The 19,871-nt window shown below is 35.4% G+C and overlaps 1 protein-coding gene across 10 annotated transcripts; it reads left to right on the top strand.

Annotated features, from left to right (window-relative positions):
- Positions 1 to 259: 259 nt before the first annotated feature.
- On the top strand, positions 260 to 18,590 carry LOC18442009 (protein DETOXIFICATION 29). 10 transcript variants are annotated; one of them, XR_016056884.1, is made up of 10 exons: positions 260 to 693; positions 7,698 to 8,239; positions 9,110 to 9,196; positions 14,139 to 14,204; positions 16,385 to 16,441; positions 16,977 to 17,215; positions 17,351 to 17,593; positions 17,700 to 17,818; positions 17,933 to 18,019; positions 18,199 to 18,590. XR_016056884.1 is itself a non-coding variant. In XM_088868764.1 (8 exons), the coding sequence occupies exons 1-8, from the start codon at positions 400 to 402 to the stop codon at positions 18,262 to 18,264; spliced, it is 1,491 nt and encodes a 496-aa protein (XP_088724890.1). In that variant the 5' UTR covers positions 260 to 399; the 3' UTR covers positions 18,265 to 18,590. The 10 variants fall into 10 exon arrangements, 3 of the variants coding, with proteins under 3 accessions (XP_088724890.1, XP_088724891.1, XP_088724892.1); XR_016056880.1 differs by lacking the exon at positions 14,139 to 14,204; XR_016056879.1 differs by lacking the exon at positions 14,139 to 14,204 and having other exon boundaries at positions 17,339 to 17,593.
- Positions 18,591 to 19,871: the final 1,281 nt, after the last annotated feature.

Below are 19,871 nucleotides of genomic sequence, written 5' to 3'. Positions count from 1 at the left end.
TTTCATTTTCACATCAAAACAACTTTAAATGAAAAATTATAAAAAACCTAAACAAGACATGTGAGTCCAAAATGTTCCACGACTTAAATGATTTATTTTCTAACTTGTTGGCCCGTTAAATGCTTGGTAGAGAGAGAGAGACCCATTTCACTTGGAGAGAGAGACAGCGATGTGATGTTATTTTCCCTTTGAGTTTGTGGGGGGCAAGCAATCTCGACAGGTTATATTACGTGCTGAAATTTTTAAGGGAGAGAAACCCATCTCCGTCTCTCTCATATTTTCTGCTTTTGGAGAGAGAGAGAGAGAGAACGCATAGCAAGTCACACATTGAGAGAGAGAAGAGAAACCCATCTCATTCTTTATCTGGTTTTGAGCCGCAAAGTAGAGAGAGAGAGAGAGATGGAGGATGAGCATGAGCCTCTTTTGAATCGAGGAAGCGAAGGAAATGGTAATAGCTTCGTTGAATTTGAAGGAGACATAGAACCCATAAGGAGCTTGGGTGACTTCGGTAGAGAGTTCGCGGTTGAATCGAAGAAACTATGGTATTTGGCAGGGCCTGCTATTTTCACTTCGTTATCTCAGTATTCGCTGGGTGCAATCACCCAAGCATTTGCAGGCCATTTGGGTACCCTCGAGCTCGCAGCTGTTTCCATGGAGAATTCTGTTATTGCTGGCTTCTCTTTCGGTCTACTGGTAAGAAAACTTCTCTCTCTCTCTCTCTCTCTCTCTCTCTCTCTAGGAGAGTTGGATGATACAAAAGCCAATCATATCTCTCGCTTCCGAGTAGTACAGCGAAATCTAAGACACTTTCTCTCTCTACCACTCTAAAGCAACACAATCTCTCTTTACCACTCGAAAACGAAACACAATCTCTCTCCCGTTGCCGAAATTGAACGAATCAAAGTCTGATAGGGGCTACTAACACTTTAAAAACATAAAAAACTCCTCAACTTTTAAAATACGGGTAGTTTCTATATTTCTCACTAAATTACAAAAAATAATATCTAACGAGTGTTATGTCGTGCATTGGATCCGGAAATTTTTAATATTTTTTGGGTAAAAGTAAATCCTAATCTACCATTTCCATCAGCTTGAAATCTATAATATTCATGCTCTCTCTCTCTCTCTCTCTCTCTCTCTCTCTCTCACCACCAAGGAAAGAAGATGAGTTTAGTTTAGAGACAGAAAGGAAGAGAGCCCCTTATGTCGGTTTAATGTGGAACGAGTAAGCTTACTTTCTTCTAATGTTTAACTAACCAAAAAAGAAAAATTAAACAAATAAGAAAGTAATACTACCTTACTAAACAGGCCTAGCAGTATCGTATATGGATTTCTTTTTCTTTTTCTTTTTCAACATGTTTGTTTTTTTTTTTTTTTAGGTAATTAAGTAGGGAAGACAGCCCTACCCAGCGTTTTAAAAAACGCCGAGTCGAACCGGACTCATCCGGTTCGACTCGGAAATAGTGAAAAAGGAACCGGATTGCCCAAAAATCGGAAATCGTCCGGTTCTAGAGAGAACCGGACGATTCTGTACAGTGAATCGCTGATTCACTGTACGGAATCGGCGAGTCCGAACAGTGAATCGGCGATTCCGTAAGGATTTTTTTTTTTTTTTTTTTTTTTTTTTTTTTTTTTTTTTTGGTAATCCATGATAGATTTTTTTGTAATACTTGATCAATTTTTTTGTAATCCATGATCGAATTGTTTTTGTTTTTTTGTAATCCATGATCGAATTTTTTGGTTTTTTGTAACCCATAGTAATCCATGATCGAAATGTTTGTTTTCTTTTCTTGTAATCCATGATCGATTTTTTTGTTTTTTTTTTTTTTTTGTAACCCATGATAGAATTTTTTGTAATCCATGATCGAATGTTTTGTAATACATGATCGAAATGTTTGTTTTTTTTTTGTAATCCATGATCGAAATGTTTGTTTGTTTTTTTTTAATCTATGATTGAATTTTTTGTTTTTTGCTTTTTTTGTAACCCATGATAGAGTTTTTTGTAATCCATGATTGAATTTTTTGTAATCCATGATCGAACTATTTTTTTCTTTTTTTGTAATCCACGATTGAATTTTTTGTTTTTTTTGTTTGTTTTTTTTTGTAATCCATGATCGAATTTTATTTAATCCATGATCGAAATTTATGTAATCCATGATCGAATTTTATGTAATCCATGATTGAATTTTTTGAAAATTTGTGATTTTTTTTGTTTAATCCATGATCAAATTTTTTTTTGTAATCCGTGATAGAATTTTTTGAAAATTTGTGATTTTTTTTTTAATCCATGATCGATTTTTTTGAAAATTTGTTTTTTTTTTTTTTTAATCCATATTATTCAAAGAGAAAACGAGAGAGATGATGATTCTGAGGCCACCCTATCCCAGCCATATTATTCACATATCGAGTCCCAACAGCAACAGTGTAGGGATGAGCACGAAATACTGTAAATTAAATGCTGAATGGCGGTTCATGCAGGGAAAGAACATATCAATATTCGCATATTCATTCAAAAACATGAAAATTCTTAATGGAGTACCCTCATTTTTTATTGAATTCCTAAAAACCAATATTTATAATGAATTTTAATAATTTTTTCGAATTTTTTTTAAGCTTTATTCTGCCCGATTCACCCGATTCCCGATCCGGATCGCCGATTTGCCGATCCGGATCGGTTTTTGGAAGCCCGATCCGGGTCACTGATCCGTTTTTTAAACCATTGGCCCTACCTGTTTTTTTCAAGTAGATTAGGAGTTAGCTTTTGTTGTATTTCAGTATTATATCAATATTCTTATGTCATTAGATTTCTCACATGGATGGCTGATTTAGATATAAATTATTCAGGAGTGTTCTAATGTTATGAGATTTCTTATCCGAATGGCTGATTTAGATATAAATTATTCAGGAGTGTTCTAATGTTATGAGATTTCTTATCCAGATGGCTGATTTAGATATAAATTATTTACGACCAAACTGGTTTTTAAGATGGTATGAGTCCGGTTCACCATTAAAACTTTGTTTATATATATATATATATATATATATATATATATATATATATATATATTTTATTAAGATAAATGAAACCAGATCTTTTCATACCATGTGAGTAGGACTCTAAAAAAACATCATTAATTTCGATACGTATCTATTCGTAGGGCATAGCTTTTTTAAAAATTTATGTCAAATTTGATGGTGATAATTTGTGGTCCTACTCGCATTGATGGAAAAGAATATCGTAGGATCACGAATCTTAATTTATCTAATGCTGTCCCTTGAAATTCTACTTTATAAATTGTTTTTTTTTTTATTTTTTAATATTTACTTAATCTACTTCTACTTTCTAAATTGTTTTTTTTTTTATTTTTTAATATTTACTTAATCTACTCCGACAGATCCTTCGCTACACCCATTAAAGTATAAAACTTTCATGTTTCCTCAGGATCATACTATTTACTCCATCAAATAAAATCTCATCTAGAGTATTTTAAGATCTTTAATGTTGAGGATGTAACATCTTCAACCTAGTGACTACATAAAAAATAACTCCATATTTTACACTGTATGTGCTTAAACTAAATAGCATACCAAGAGTAAACATGGACTGTCCAATTCATGGAAGATTTAAATAACTTAAAATTTAAATTTATATTTTAAAAATAATAATTTAGATGCAGTGGACCCTTATTTTCAGGACATGGTTTCAATAAGTCCATTTAAAAATTAATCTCCTATTAAAAGTCTATCTTTAAGATGGATTTGTAATTCAATTTTAATGACATATAATCTCTAAATTTCAAATAGCTAACCCTTCTTAGTCTCTTTTGCTTGTGGGAGTATCAATCCAGTTTGCTCCCGCGGGAGCATAGTTTACGCCATCCCGACTAAAGAGCAGCGCCTTGGACTGATTTGTAAAGTATCCTACTTCTGAACATCACACTAAACCACGTGGATCGTTTTCCTACTTCTGAACATCACCTTAAACCACGTGGATCGTTATTAATGTTACTCACTGCGTATAAGAGCCCACATGTGGTTTCACCGTTGTCAACATGACGCTCACATCTCAATCATGTGGGACCCACAGGGTGAAATGAGGGCCCCATCCAGCGTGCATCAATCATCTCCACGGGTTTTGGGAATTTACGGTGGATATTTGTTGAGACAAGTGATCCTTTCTATTTTGAAGTTAGATATTGGGTGCTTCGTTCAGTTGATAGATATAGGATGCTTCGCTCAGTTGATAGTTACAGGGTTTGGATATGAAACGATCCAAGATTTGGTTCCTTGAAGTTGGATTCGGATCTAAAATTTGGATTGGGATCTGGATCTAATTCAATTATTAAAATAATATATATATATATTGTATTTTTTATTATTATATTCTTTTATAAATATAAAATAATATATAAAATACTTTTTTTGGATCTAATAGGGTCTTGATCCAGATCTAAATCTCATGTCTGATCTAGAACTGAATATTTGGATCTGGATTTAGATTCTGATCTCATGTATATTTCTTGGATCCGAATCCATGTTCCAGTGGAGCCAGACCCGATCTGACCTATTATCAGCCCTAGGTTTCTAGATCCATAATTGCATGCAATCTATTTTTGTCCTTGATATGAAGCTCCAAAAATACCGTATTTCAATTTTGGTACAGCCATGAAGATTTATATGAACCTCCATAAATACCGTATTTCAATTTTGGTACAGCCATGAAGATTTCGAATGAATTGTTTGTTCAACTAGGTTTATTTATGGGAGAAGGCGTACCCTTAAATTTAGTCTAGAGATGTAGTTTATGTGTCAAAAACATTATGATAGCTCGAAAATCTATTCTAATCCCTAATTATAAAATTTAAAACTTAAAAAATAGAGGAGGACGAGGATGATCATCATCATCAGAGCATTGTCCCAACTAATTGACGTCGGCCATACAAATTTTGGTTTGTCATTCTACTCTATTAAGTGTCATATCTTCAATGAGGCCATAGGTCCCCATATCTTTTCTCACTACTTCCAACCATATCATTTTCTGCCTATCCCTCGTTTTTTTTTAGCCTTCCACTTGAACTAACTCGCACCTTCTAACATGAGCATGCACTGCACATAGCCATCCCACTGAAGTTTACTTTCTCTCATCTCTTATGGGTACCACACCTAAATTCTTCCAAATATATACATTTTCAATTTTATCTCATCATCTCTTGCTACTCATCCATCTTAACATCTTCATATCAGTTACACTCATTCTATGGATACTGGAGATCAAGGATATCAAAACAAAATGAGAGAGAAGAAACCGATTTACAAACACTTGAAATCTTGAAAATAAACAGTCCAAATAACTTATTATAAGATGCATTATAATAAAGGTGCGGTTTGTATAAGGATGCAATTCTAATTATAGAAGTGAAATTGCGGTGTTCTACATCATTCATTTCAGTTGATCGGTGTAGATTTGACATGCCTGTAAAGTTGAGTAGAAAGGTGGCACATCTTTTGAGATAATATCAAATCTACATTATTCTAATAAAATAGATGATGTTGATTAATGCAACCTTACTTGTACAATTACGATTGTATCTTTATATAAACTTTTTCCTTATAATAAAAACTTAGACTTGTTTTTTTCTTCATATCTATACATCTCGATGTCGAGATGATTACTTGAAGGATTTCCCAATTTGAAATACTCTCTTCTAAAGGATTTTTTAAGCGCACTTAACTTGGTACCTTATATAAAATATTTTCTTGTTCAAAAGATGTATTTCGAGACATACTGATTTTTAAATGGTTTTTTCATATTTATAACGGTGGAGGTAGAGATAATTGAAATGCAAGTTTCTAAGGCCAAGACCAACTTTTTATGAGAGATTTTGAGGTGCAACTTTATAAAGCTGTGATTGTGCTTTCCCTTATGGGAATCCCACCAGATCCTAGGGGACCATGATGGGGTCTTTACTGAACTGCCCAACAAAAGATACTCTTAAGTTAGAGCAAGTACCCTAGTTCAAATGTTTTGGTGTTATAAACCAGAGCTTTTGTTGTGATTAGTTTCAAGTAGTACAGGTTGAACTCACCCAGTTGAACCTCTCACACAAAACCGGATGTGTGTAGTAGAACCCGATATATGAAACACGAAAATATGCCAAAATTGATGTGTGTATGAGTAGAAAAATAAGCAATAAAACAAATAAAATAAATAACTTATTGGTACCGAGAATTACGTAGTTTACATTTTCAGACTACGTCAACAGGAGAAAGATAAAGATCTATTACTAAAATATTGATTACAAAATTCTTCCAAAATAACAAGCATTCTTGGGCTATCTGATTTCTTCTAGAGGGTTTTCTCTATCAAATGCTTCTTCTTTTTATTTTAGAGGCTTTCACTTTCTAAAAAAACAGGTTCTCTCTTTTTCTTTCTTCTTCTTTTTAAGAGAAGGGTAACTTTCTATCTCTTCTTATTCTTTTAAAAAAAAAGGTGACTTTCTCACTCTTATTCTTCTTCTATACAAAATGAGGCTTATTGTATTTTTCTAATACACCATGTAAAGTCAACCCCAAAAGCTCTCCCCACATTTTGCTTTTCTATATGGGCAATGTGATAATGACTATTATGGAAGTACTATCTCATAACCTCCTAAACAATGGCTCGTCGCTATCGCATTTTAGAAGAGATAAAAATAAAAAATTTCTCATAACAAAACATTCATGTGAGATCCTATTGTGTGGGATGATGACTTGGGCAATAAATCAATTTTTTGACCTTTCAAAACTGCCCTTCTAACTAAGACGAATTCCATTGTTGCCCCTCCCACAATGGGACGGGACACCCAACACTAAAGGCCGGAGGCAGGGTTTATCGGAAATCTCTCTCTCGGTGAGAAATTAATTTTTGAGGATTTGATTCTATACCTTGCAAGATATAAAATCGCTTCCTCATAAAATGCTATTAGTTGTATGGAGACATGAATGTTCTTTTTTCTTTGGGTGGCTTTCCAATGAAATAAATATAGAAAAGTGGGACCTACATCTGTTTTTTTCTTTTTCTTTTTTTAATTTTATGTATTTGTTGTTTTTTCTTTAAGGGTTGGAATCTGGGGTGCTAAATATTTCTAAATAGGTTTGCTCAAGGGAGTGAACGTAGGGGAAGCTAAACTGAACATATAATATCATTTGCCATATTTAAATGCACCAAGGAAGTGCAACCGACATTGAGAATATTCGAAATGATATGGTTGAAAGTAGTGTGAAGAGATATGGTGTCTTATAGTCTGACTGAGTATATATCTGTTGATAGAGAGTAGAATAATAAAATGAGATTCGTATTGCCAACCTTAAATGATTGGGATAGTGCTAGATGATGCTGATAAATGACTTAAATACATGTACATAGTAGTAATGCTTGAGTTTTATGGACTGACTAACTAATGATACATTTTCTCCTCTTGAAATGTCTATTTCTTCCCAATTATAATAAGGAAAACTCTGACCATAAAGAAGGGGAAAAAAAACAAAAAAGTCTTGAATTCTTGGAAATCTCTTATGCCTTGATTTCTTGGAACTCCTTGCAAGTTGTTTATTCACATTCACATTACTTCTTCCTAGTACCTCTAATATAACTATATCATACTAGCAAAAATGGTATCTTAATTTCCTAATGCTATTGAACATTTGAACTTTTGCAGCTTGGCATGGGAAGTGCACTAGAGACACTATGTGGGCAAGCCTATGGTGCTGGGCAATTGGACATGCTAGGCATATACATGCAAAGATCATGGGTCATCCTCATCATAACTGCTCTCATACTCTCCATATTCTATGTCTTTTCCACTCCATTCTTCATTCTCATTGGACAAGACCACAGTATAGCTCATGCAGCAGGATTATTTTCCCTATACATGATACCCCAACTCTTTGCATATGCTGTGTATTTTCCTATTCAGAAATTCTTACAAGCACAGAGCAGGATGATGTCTATGACTGTCTTTGCCGGTATTGCTCTATTGCTGCACACTTTCTTCAGTTGGTTGGTGATGATCAAGTTGAATTGGGGCATGGTTGGAGCTGCAGTGGTGCTGAATGGCTCATGGTGGTTCATAGTGGTGGCTCAGCTGATTTATATTTTTTGTGGGAGTTGTGGAAGGGCTTGGAGTGGGTTTTCATGGAAGGCATTTCAAAATCTGTGGGGTTTTGTTAGGCTCTCCCTAGCATCTGCAGTTATGTTGTGGTAAGCGGGGAGGGAGAGAGTGTGTTTATTCAACGAGAGAGAATGTTAACTACTCATTGAGTGATTTATGTGCGGACCTTAAAATTTTAGGTAAAATACAAAATGTTTTATTTTTAGGTGGAAATCACAAAGAAGATTGGTGTACCTTTTTTGTTTTTTATTTTTTTTCAAAATTGCCTCTCGGTCAATTTGAATTTGAATTTTAATCTTTGTTTTTAGTTTTTTCATTAGTAAGCCATCGCCTTAAAGCATGAAGCACTGCCCTACTGACGAAAAAACTAAAACAAAACTTAAACAAAAACCTCAAAATTTGGGTTGACGGAGGGCAATTTTGAAAAAAGAAAAAGAAAAGGTGTGATGACTAACCTTCTTTGTTATTCCTGCCTATAAACATAGTAATTTGTATTTTGCCTAAAATATTAGGGTTAGTACCGAAATCACTCTAAACAATCAAATTAGAGCATACCTCCATATAGTATTGAGAAATATGGTTTCCATACTGAAAATATCTATGATAGCCTTAAAATTTATTTTGATCTTTATTTATAAAGTTTAAAGCTTAAAAAATAGTGTACATCGACAGATCGACAAAAATTTGAAAATCTTGAAAAATTAACAATAAAAAAATGCGTTATAAAATACACTATTTTCAAACCTTAAAATCCTTTTTTTTTTTGAGATGATCAATTTGAGGATATTTGGACATCAAAACAACCTCTTCTAGTGAAATTTTTTAGGTAAGCTGTAATTTGATTGTTTAGAGCCTCGTTTCTATATAAACTTTTCCCTTTGATTGTTTAGAGCCTCGTTTCTATATAAACTTTTCCCTTACTTTTTATTTGACTTTTTTTTTTTTCTTTTTTCTTATAGTTTGGAGGTATGGTATTTCATGGTGCTAATTCTTTTTGCTGGATATCTTAAGAACCCTGAAGTATCGGTCGACGGAATGTCCATATGGTAACCATATTTTCACTCTCTCCCATGCTCAACTCATATTCTTCTATCTCTCTCTCTCTCCCCATTAAGATAAGTGCCTTTCGCCATTAATTCTCTCTCTCTTAGCATTATTTGTTCGACGTCTTGTTAACCACACGGACTGTAGTACGGCATAGCCTGAAATACTTTGGTTAAAGGAAATTCTTTGAGGAGGGGAAAAAAAGAGAAAGGTTTTTGTATTTTCCTCGGAGCATAAAAAGATTTATCCTTTTCTTACAATCTAGCAGTCCAATTTTCTATTCACCGTTTGATTTTAGAATTGATATCTCAAAATATTTTATTTTTAGTTTTTTTTTCTTTATACAAATTGTATGAATATGAAATTTTTTTCATTGAGGCACACCTATAAAAAATATTTAAAATAATTTTTCAATAAAATATAATGATCAAAATACCCCTTGAAAGTTTCAAGGGGTATTTTGGTTATTTTATTTTATTAGAAATATGTTTTTTATACTTTTTGCTTGTGCGAGTTTAATAAAGGATTGGATGTACAAAATTTGGTATCAAAATAGTTTATATAAAACAAATTAAAAATAAAATAGTGCAGAGACGTGACATTGTGATTGGGGGGCAATCTTAGCCCTCCATTCAAATTGGACGGTAGAATAAGGGAAAGTATAAAAGTTTTATGTGGTAGGGGAAACACATAAAACTTGCCCAAGAAAAAAAAACTACTCTCTAAACAAAATTTTTAAAATTTTTTAAAATAGGTGATTTGGATTCGAATTGGCCGATCTAGATCAGGAATCGGTCAAACGAACCAAACCTGCTAAATAACGGGAATCAGCCAGTTTACGCCATGAACCAGTTACTTCGATCAGGTAACCGATCCCACTTTTTTTTTTTAATGGTAAGTAGAAAATTCCATTGAGAGAGTGGAGAGTTATAAAGGAAGAAAAACCCACTTTATTATTTAAAATTTGTTTATTCCCTAATTTTTTGTTCACCGGATCACTAGGCCGAACGGCTGATCTGCTGATCTGGATCGATTTGGAAGGGCGATATAGATCATTGAACCATGTTTTTAAACATTATTTTTAAGGAAATAAAACATAGGCGTCATGTTATTATTATAAAAGGCTTATGATAAGATTTTCTTAAACTTACATTAAAAATATTTTTTCCTTCTCTTGAATAATTGGAGCAAGCCTGATCCATCCATCAATGTCGGTCGCTTTCACTCCAAATTTTTACCGCATTAGATTTTCCAGAAGTCCAGAAGTCCATTGTAGAAATTGGTATTCATATTTCCTTTAACCTTCATCAGTTTTAGGATGTCGAGTGGGTTTTACTTTTAAAAAAGAAAAGGTCACATCATAAATTGAAATTTTTGTCCTTGTTTTACTCACTTTTAGACCTTGCAATTTCCTATTCGGATAGTCAATCCCGATGGACATCAGTCCAGACTGAACTGGTTCTGAGATGGTGTGAATCCTGGCATGGTTCCCCCCTAAAACCTGTTGGAGTTTGGTTGGGTGACATGGGAGCAAAAATGGTACAATTTTCAAAAATAGGATCTCGAAATCTTATTGTTTTCGGGGTACTCAGGAGTGATATCTTAAGACGATATTTACCCCCCTTCAATTGAGTTTTTGATGTGTATAAGAAGGGTAACTCGTCCTTGAGATACAAGAAAATGTAGAGGTCTTTTGCAATGTTCCTAAGCTCTATGTACTGGAGCTTGGAACCCATACAATAGACATCAGAGTCTTGATAGTTTAGAGAGAGAAAGAGACAAAATCGAGTAGAGAGAGCGACAATTAGCCCACTGATTTGCATGCTAGAATTGCAGGGAATTGTATGTTGAGAGAATCTAAAGTGTGCTCAAAAGGTTCTAGCTTGTATGGATAGGAGGACCCTTGTTATAGAGTAGAATCTAAAGTGTGCTCAAAAGGTTCTAACTCGTATGGGTAGGAGGACCCTTGTTTTAGAGCACCAAGAGCTACTCATTTAGTGTTGTGGTGGTTACATGTACCACTCTTCAACTGCAAGTTACATGCACCCCAACAACTACAAGTTACATGCACTTGATGCCTGCTATTACAAGCTCCATCTCATCAGCTAGAAGACCATTGGATGTCCCACACACATCAACGGCTAGATGACCGTTGGAGCGCCCTACGAGCTAGGCTCACAAATCATCAGCTAGAAGATCATTAGATATCCTACACGCATCAACAGCTAGATGACCGTTGGATTCCCCTACGAGCTAGGCTCACAATAATTGGAGCCCCATACGAGCTAGGCTCACAAAGAGATAACAAGCCACGAGCTTTGAACCATACTCGGATGCTTGCCCCGTACTCGGATGAGGGGCAACCTCACGTGCCGATGTGAGCGTGCACGTAAGGGTGGAAGGGGGGCACCTCATGTGCTGATGTGAGGGTGCATGCAAGGGTGGACGAGGGGCACCTCATGTGCCGATGTGAGCGTGCGCCATCAAGTACCCTTATAGAGCAAAATCTAAAGTGTGCTCAAAAGGTTCTAACTCGTATGGGTAGGAGGACCCTTGTTATAGAGCACCAAGAGCAACTCATTTAGTATTGTAGTGGTTACATGCACCACCCCTCAGTTACAAGTTACATGCACTTGATGCCTGCTCTTACAAGCTCACTCCATCTCATCAGCTAGAAAACCATTGGATGTCCCACACACATCAATGGCTAGATGACCGTTGGATTCCCTTACGAGCTAGCTCACAAATGATCAGCTAGAAGACCATTGGATGTTCTACATGCATCAACGGCTAGATGACCATTGGATCCCCCTACGAGCTAAGCTCACAATAATTGGACCCCCCTATGAGCTAGGCTCATAAAGAGATAACGAGCCACAAGCTTTGACCCATACTTGGACGCTTGCCCCGTACTCGAATGAGGGGCAACCTCACGTGCCGATGTGAGCGTGCACGTAAGGGTGGAAGAGGGGCACCTCACATGCCGATGTCAGCGTGCACACAAGGGTGGACGTGCGCCATCAAGCACCCTTGAGCACACGCACATACGTGCCGCACTCTTCGTGTGCTCTACACATGTATTTTCTCTCTCATTTGTACTTAGAATATATTTTATAGGAATGTGTGCTCTTAAATAAACCTCAAAAACTCTCTCCTCTTCAATGTGGGACTCAAACCCAAATCTTTATATATGTACAAAGCTTTTTAGGAAATAACAATAAAACCAAAGTTGTTTTGAAAGACACTTAAGCATTTTTCAAACCAAAAGTACTAACAAAACCACCTCCTTTTATATGTTGGTGTAATGAAAAACATTTATTATAGTTGAACATAAACTCAATGGGAGTGTGGTTCCTCGAAGATCATACTAAACAAATGATGTTTGCTGATATCGAACTGTGCTTGACGATCTAGGCCAGTCGGTTGGAAAACCCAAGGTACCTGGGCATAAAGAATAAATCGAGAAGGGTTTTGGGTTAGCCCTTGATGAGGTCGGAGCTTATGCCTAGATGAGAGAGCTGAGGGATTGTGTGACCATTGTGTGTGATGGTAGGCCTACATAGACGGGGGCTAAATCCTCATCCATATTCCATCACACGACATGCATATCGATAGACCGTTCGGGCAAGCCAGTTATCCACCTTTGGGTGAAGCGTATGTATGTGCGAGAGAGATACCCCTGTGCACCATAGAGCTGTGGACGCATCAGGTCGTAGTGACCTTGACTCATCTCTAGGGGAGGACCCGTAATCGACAAATTGGGATTGCGACTCCTTGGCTTATTAGCCAGACTTTGGTGACCCGCTAATGAGCCCTTGTTTGGACTGTGGGTCATAGAAAACACTTGATCGATTTGATAAAACAAGTGTGGGTTGTAGTCCACAGTTGAAGGTGAAGTACCCCATGATCATTGACAGAATCCCTGAACCATATGGATCCACTTCCCATCATATTAATTTAATTTTGTTCTTTTTATTATTAAATTATTTTAGATTTATTATTGGAATTTTTATAAGTCATTTGATAATTTATTTATGATTTTTGGAATTATATAAAATTCCACTCCTCAATGGGTGGGGAGTTATTGATTTTAAGAATTATATAAAATTCGAATAATATTTAAAGACTAGTTTAAAATATTTATAAAATTTTCATGGGGCCCCATAGTGCACATGGGCCCCACCATGTGGCAAATGGGTGGGGGCCCACATTTGCCACATATGGGTGGCACGCCCCACCCATTGCTTCCTTTCTTATTACTTTGATATCAAGTTTTGTAATTTTTGGAAAGTCTATCTTATAAGCATATGGTCAAATATTAACCATATCTTATATTGATTATTGATAGAATATCTTGACTTGATATTTCTTGATATATTCTTATGGAATATATGAGATGGATAATGCAATTTTATGGAATGAATGATATCTTTAATAGATTTAATTTATTAAATATATTGATGGGAAAATGGTTTAAGGAAAGGGAGATAATGGTTCATGCACCTTCCATAATGTTGATAACTCATTTATGGAAATGAGGACTCAGATCTCTCACCCCACAAATCACATTTATCAACGGTTCATATTCAATTTCAAGAAAGAGGCAAACTATGAGAAACCCTAGACCTAAATTTCACTATAAATAAGGGAGCTCTCCAACATCTCTACACACCTCTCTCTCTCCCATAAACTCTCTCTCTCTCTCTCTCTCCTTCTTAAGGGCCACACCTCTCTCTCTCCGCCCTTATTTTCTCTCTCTAACTCTCTCTCCTAAAGACCCTAGGGGAGCACGCCCAACATAAAGACTCTCTCTCTCATGATCTAACTTAAGGGTTGGAAAAAATTAGGGTTCGAGTCTAATTATTTTGGAGTTAGGGTTTTGTAGAGATTTAAGGGTGGTTATCTAGTTTGGCCTAAATTAGTTTTCTCGATTCGAGATTGCAGCTAGACCGCTAATCCCGCGCCATTAGATATGGTGACTCGATGTGGGGTGTAATATGCCCAGTTGAGGTAATCTCTCACATCTTCTCTTTTACTTACTTTGCTCTTTTATTTTATATTATCAAGCATAGTATTAAGTTATAAAAATGACATCAAGTGATTGAGTTTTATTTTTATTGTTGTCTTGTTTTATTTTGAAATATTTATTTATTGTAAATGACCTTCTATAAGTGATCTTTTTGCCAAAATAAAAAGGGGTGATTATTATCTTTAAAAAAAAAAAAAATTATATTCCCGTGGGAAAGATCACATAGGTCTTTCTTTCAAAACCACCTCCTTTTATATATTTTTTCTTTTTTTCCTTTAAACTTGTATGATGTTTTTGTAGGTTCACTTAAGTCCCCCTATAAATCCCTATTTTCATTTTAATTTAATTTTATTTATTTTAATATTCTTTAGATCAATGTTTCTAAACAACTCAAACACGATCTGGATCACCGATCCAACATTCCAACACAGATATGTCGGTGTCTGATCGACCCCACTTGCTTAGGTTTTTAAACATTGGTCTTACTTATATAGTAGCGCTCGCAAGACAAAATCATCTAAAAACACCCATATACGTAACCGTTTTTAAGTCCATTTTTAATAAACAAATCTGAGATAATATTATCTTTTTTCTTTTCTCAAATTTTTTGGCACTCCATACTTTTCGACCCATTTTTCGATTCAAAAGTGAGCTACATCTAGCCTATTGACAAACTAAATTATTATTATTATTTTACCTTAATAGGTTATCTAATTCACAAACTGTTAAGGCACGTTTGGTAAGCACGAAAATACTTCGATGAAAGTATTTTCATGTAAGAAAAACTCCTCATGTGATTAGTTGTCGAGGTTTTTTCATATCAATTTTTACGAGTACCAACATGCCTTTAGATAAATCAAATTCAAATTTTCTTTTCGGGAGTTTTCATCCAATGACCAATGTGCAACTTATAAAATTTGTGACAATAAAAATCCCAAAGGACCATAATCATTTCTTAAAGGGACCATAATCATTTCTTAAAGGGTGTGGTTTGTATAGAGCATAGCCTCCAAACAAACAAATTAGAGCCTAGCTTCGAATAGTGTCGAGAAATATGGTTTCAATAGTGGAAACCTTTGTGATGCCTTAAAATATAATTTCATTTTTATTTATAAAGTTTAAATCTTAAAAAATAGTGCAGATCGATAGATCTATGAATCCTTGAAAATCTTAAAAATTGACGGTAAAAAATTGCAATATAAAATACATTATTTTCAAAACTTGAAATCCATTTTTTTCTCATGTCCATGCATCTTAATGTCGAGATGATCAATTTGAGGATATTTGGGCATCAAAACAACCTCTTCTAATGAAATTTTGAGGTAGGCTCTAATTTGATTGTTTAGATAACCTCAACTCTATATAAACTTTTCCCTTACTTAAAATAGACGGCCTATATTTACTGAATTTTCATTACTATTCTTTTAAGTTTTTGAAATTTTGTTTGTAATTTTTCACGTGTGTACATATAGCATTTGAAAACTGGATCGATGGGGTAGCTTGTCCGCCCCACAGATCCATATCGAATCATCGAATTTTCAAGTTCGATAGGTCAGGATCGGTCCAAATTGGTGATCGAGAAAACTCTTAAAAATAATAAATATTAAAAATTAAAATATGGGCTTATAGGGATTTAAAGGGGATGAACATATTATATAAGCTTAAAAAACAAAAACAAATATAAATTGAAGGATTTCAAGGGTGACTAATACATTCCTGAAACCGGTTGGGAGCCAGCTGATTCCCAATCCAGATCGGCAATTCACAATCTAGATCGTTGGGTTTTAAACACGAATATCAGGTGGACAGAAATCCCTAAAACTCCGTATCTAATCTTCTTAGTTGAATCGGCTCATTTCCCATCATCAATGAGCCAATTATTGTTTTTTTTTTTTATTTTGGGTAATTTAGTGGGTAAGACAAGTCCTGCCCGTTTCTAAACATAAACTAGGGAGAAAGTTTTTTTTGAAGGTGTCACCGGGATTGAAAACTACAATGTAGTAACTAGGTATGGAGGTACTAGCACCACCACGACCCAGCCCATTTCCTAATGATACTATCCATTTCCTAATGATACTATCTTTGTAGAGAATTGGACATGCATGTTTGAAATGATACCATCCTATCCTTAATTTGGTTTGTGTGCATATGGTTAATGCAGCATGAATATTCTCGGTTGGGCTGTTATGCTTGCCATAGGATCCAATGCGGCTACAAGGTTAGTAAAACTGTGTTCCAAGTCAAAAATATTCACATGGAGATCACTTAGAGCTTAATTTTAATTTTGAATAAGGTTTTGGTAAGCCCGCAGTTTTACTATTCATTAGAACTCATCATAATGATCAGATCTGGCATGCGGTTTTGCTTGTTGGTTGGGCTGCATCTCAGAGAATTGTCAACGAAATCATAACCGGCACTGGAAAATGGTGAAAATCCTTTTTTGCCTCTAACTGTAGAATTTAAAGGTCCAAAGATGATGCAAAAACAGTGGACTTGTGAGACTTGAAATGGAAGATATGAAAAAAATTGTTGCAAGATGAATCTTGTTTAAGGCCTAGATGACATTTTTTTCACATCCATGATTGTCGAAGTCATGATGAAAGATTTGCCAGATTTCCAGTGCCAGAAGTTGGTTTCCTGGTGAGATATGACATGTAGCTGTGCAGGGCTGCGGCTTTTCAAAATACTTACCCTCAATTCTATACCCCTGTTATCTTTTTGTGGTGAATTGTGAACTGGAAATCTTTGTGTAGTGTGAGGGTGTCGAATGAATTGGGAGCTGGGCATCCAAGAACTGCAAAGTTTGCAGTGGTGGTAGTGGTGACCACATCTTTAATGTTGGGATTTGTTATCTCAATGATTTTGTTAGCATCAAAGAATGAGTGGCCAAAAGCATTCACGAGCAGTGAGGCAGTAAAGAAGCTTGTTTCTGAGCTCACCCCTCTCCTTTGCATATCCATTGTAGTGAACAATGTACAGCCAGTGCTCTCAGGTTAGCCACATTTTCTCCTAAAATTTAGATGCAGCCTTATGCCTTAATTTACAAATACATTCATAATACCTTCTTTTTACCACCAGTACTTCTTGATAAGACTTATAGATCATATTTGTTTAGCTGAATTTTCAGCTTCAGAAGCCAAATCCTCAGGACATCTCGACTACATAGAGAGGCATAGAAGGGGCAGTTGTAGCTTCCATTTTTCCCCCTTTTTTGGAACCAAATGAAGGAAAACTGGAAGCCGCTCCTTCTGTTTCCCTCCACAGACCTGAAAGATTCAGAGTTCTTGACTTCCAAATCCGAAACCTCCACCAAACAAACACCTCCATTAGGAGAAACAATGAAATTATCGATCCCCTTTGCACTAGTAAAGTTAAGTTCATCTCCTAGTTTGTAGTGAAATTCAGATGAAATTTCATCTCATAGTTTGTACAATAAGTTACACCATCCTTTTTATTTATTTATCTTTCTTTTGCAGGGGTGGCCATTGGAGCTGGGTGGCAAGCTCTGGTGGCTTATGTGAACATTGGATGCTATTACATTTTTGGCATTCCTCTAGGCCTCCTCTTGGGCTACAAGCTTGACTTTGGAGTCACAGTAAGACACTCCGTCCCCAAGCAAATTTTCATTGATATCAACAAACCCTTTTCTGTAACTATTTCTAGTGTCTGTATCAATCACCTAATTACCAAAATTCACTTGCCCATTCAGGGAATTTGGTGTGGAATGCTTGCCGGGACTGGGGTGCAAACACTAATTCTCATTTGGATGACATACAGAACAAATTGGAACACAGAGGTATATTACTTCGTTTTCTTATGTTATTTTAGTTAGCATTATAAAATTTTTCTAATTAATTGAGGTTGGCTACACGAATTCATGTGTTATATTAATAATCTGGATAGAACCACTTCTTTACTTGTTAGTTGAATAAGAGTTTGTACGAAGTTTTGAATATTCCTAATGTTTTGGTGCAGGCATCCATAGCTGGGGACAGGATAAAGCATTGGGGAGGAGAAGCTGTAAAGGCTAGTGATGCATAGAAATAGAAGTAACATGATCTTCTTTTACTCTGTGCAAGATTATTTTCCATTTGCTTTGTTTTCCTTCAATGGGGGCTTTTGTTTGCATCAATTGGATCAAAAGAAAGAGAAGAATAATGAGTGAAAAGAATAATGCTATTCATCATTGCTTTCGAATCTAGGAATTTATGTTGGCCTAATTGTAATTGTTCAACTTGTAACGTGTGGTTCTTCCCTTGATTTTGTTAGCAGAATATTAGATCCACTGATTTGATGAATGTTATTGCAGCGATTTGAGAAGTGGATTTCCTTGAGATGATATGAAACTTCAAGATTTTGGAGTGTAATTTTGTGGCCATTTACCTCCGATGATCATTTGGTCTTTCATTTGAATTTCAGCTCTTAGGGGGTGAGAAGGTACACCTAAATGAGAGAGAGAGAGAGTTGAGTTGAGAATTGATGGATTGCTATCGGTTGAGGTGGGTTGAAAGAAAGACTAATGTGATCTTGTCGGGAGATAGATTTTTTTTTTTTCACTCATTTTTTTTTCTTTTTCTTTTCTTTCGGTAAAGATCAGTCTTATTACAATAATTCTTACTTCAAAAAAAATAAAACTAACAAATCCGATATCTTAAAAACCTTGATGCCATTAAACCAATTTTCTTTAAACAATGATTTACAATTCTTATACTTGGAAATATAAAAACAATATCATTAAATATGGCAACAAACAAAAAGAGTGCTGAAAATTATCTCAACCGGGCTTATTACCCCGCACCGAATCATCACCATCCGATGGCATCAGATCAACGATCAACCTTCAATCTCAACCAGGAAATCAAGTTTAGACTAAGCTCTCTAATGGAACCATGAAGTCCTTTATCACAAATAAAAAACCTTTAGGTGAATCCCCTTAGCAACTTAGTTTGAGGAAAATACTTATCTTTTCTACCACAATTTTATAGTGTAAAATCATTCAACTTTCAAAAAGTTATTTTTTAATAAAATAAGAGCAGGCTTTTTTTATTTTTAATAAAATTTTTATTTTTAATAAAATTTTTATTTTTAATAAAATTTTTATTTTTAATAAAATAAGAAAGATAGGGGTTTTTTCTTTTAATAGTATGAGAAAGGTCTGCTTTTTAGGGCTTTTTTTAACCATGATCATGTTTGGGAGGATTCAAACAGAAGCCCACAACTCACTTTGATGCCCTATAAATAAAGTTGCAGGGACAAATATATATAAACAATAGGTACATGGTACTCGGACTCATCCATTGGCCGAGTCCAGAAACACGGCTTATGAATCTCTCTTAATTTCATCTCCTGGTGAAAGCATCTATTTGGGTTTATTGGGTAAAGCATCTCCTTGCTTTCCCAAGAGAGAAAGAGAACTATAGCATAGGGTCCACAAATGGACCATCACCATCAGGTCTCATTAATGGACGGTGGATAGCAGGTACACACGCCTTTCTCTGCAGTGTAGCATATACAGTGTCTTAAAACAGGGATCCAGACCCCAATCCATCATGGGACTGGTTCTGGTTCTCCCGATCCGAGTCAGCCGGTTCTCTAATCGTATCAGTGCACTATTCCACAGTTTCCTAAAACCAGATCGCCCAACTACT

The sequence above is a fragment of the Amborella trichopoda genome, chromosome 6, assembly GCF_054954075.1.
Source record: "Amborella trichopoda isolate Santa Cruz 75 chromosome 6, AtrichopodaSantaCruz75HAP2 v2.0, whole genome shotgun sequence".
Taxonomy (NCBI): Eukaryota; Viridiplantae; Streptophyta; class Magnoliopsida; order Amborellales; family Amborellaceae; genus Amborella; species Amborella trichopoda.
Note: the sequence above shows the minus strand (reverse complement) of the source record. Positions and strands in the feature narration are given on the sequence as shown.

Bases quoted from the DNA above. Each gene is read 5' to 3' on its own strand.
- LOC18442009 (XM_088868764.1), top strand. From the start codon at position 400: ATGGAGGATGAGCATGAGCCTCTTTTGAATCGAGGAAGCGAAGGAAAT. The intron at 9,197-16,384 runs GTAACCATATTT...TGGTTAATGCAG, and splicing joins GTCGACGGAATGTCCATATG to CATGAATATTCTCGGTTGGG. The intron at 17,819-17,932 runs GTAAGACACTCC...TTGCCCATTCAG, and splicing joins AGCTTGACTTTGGAGTCACA to GGAATTTGGTGTGGAATGCT.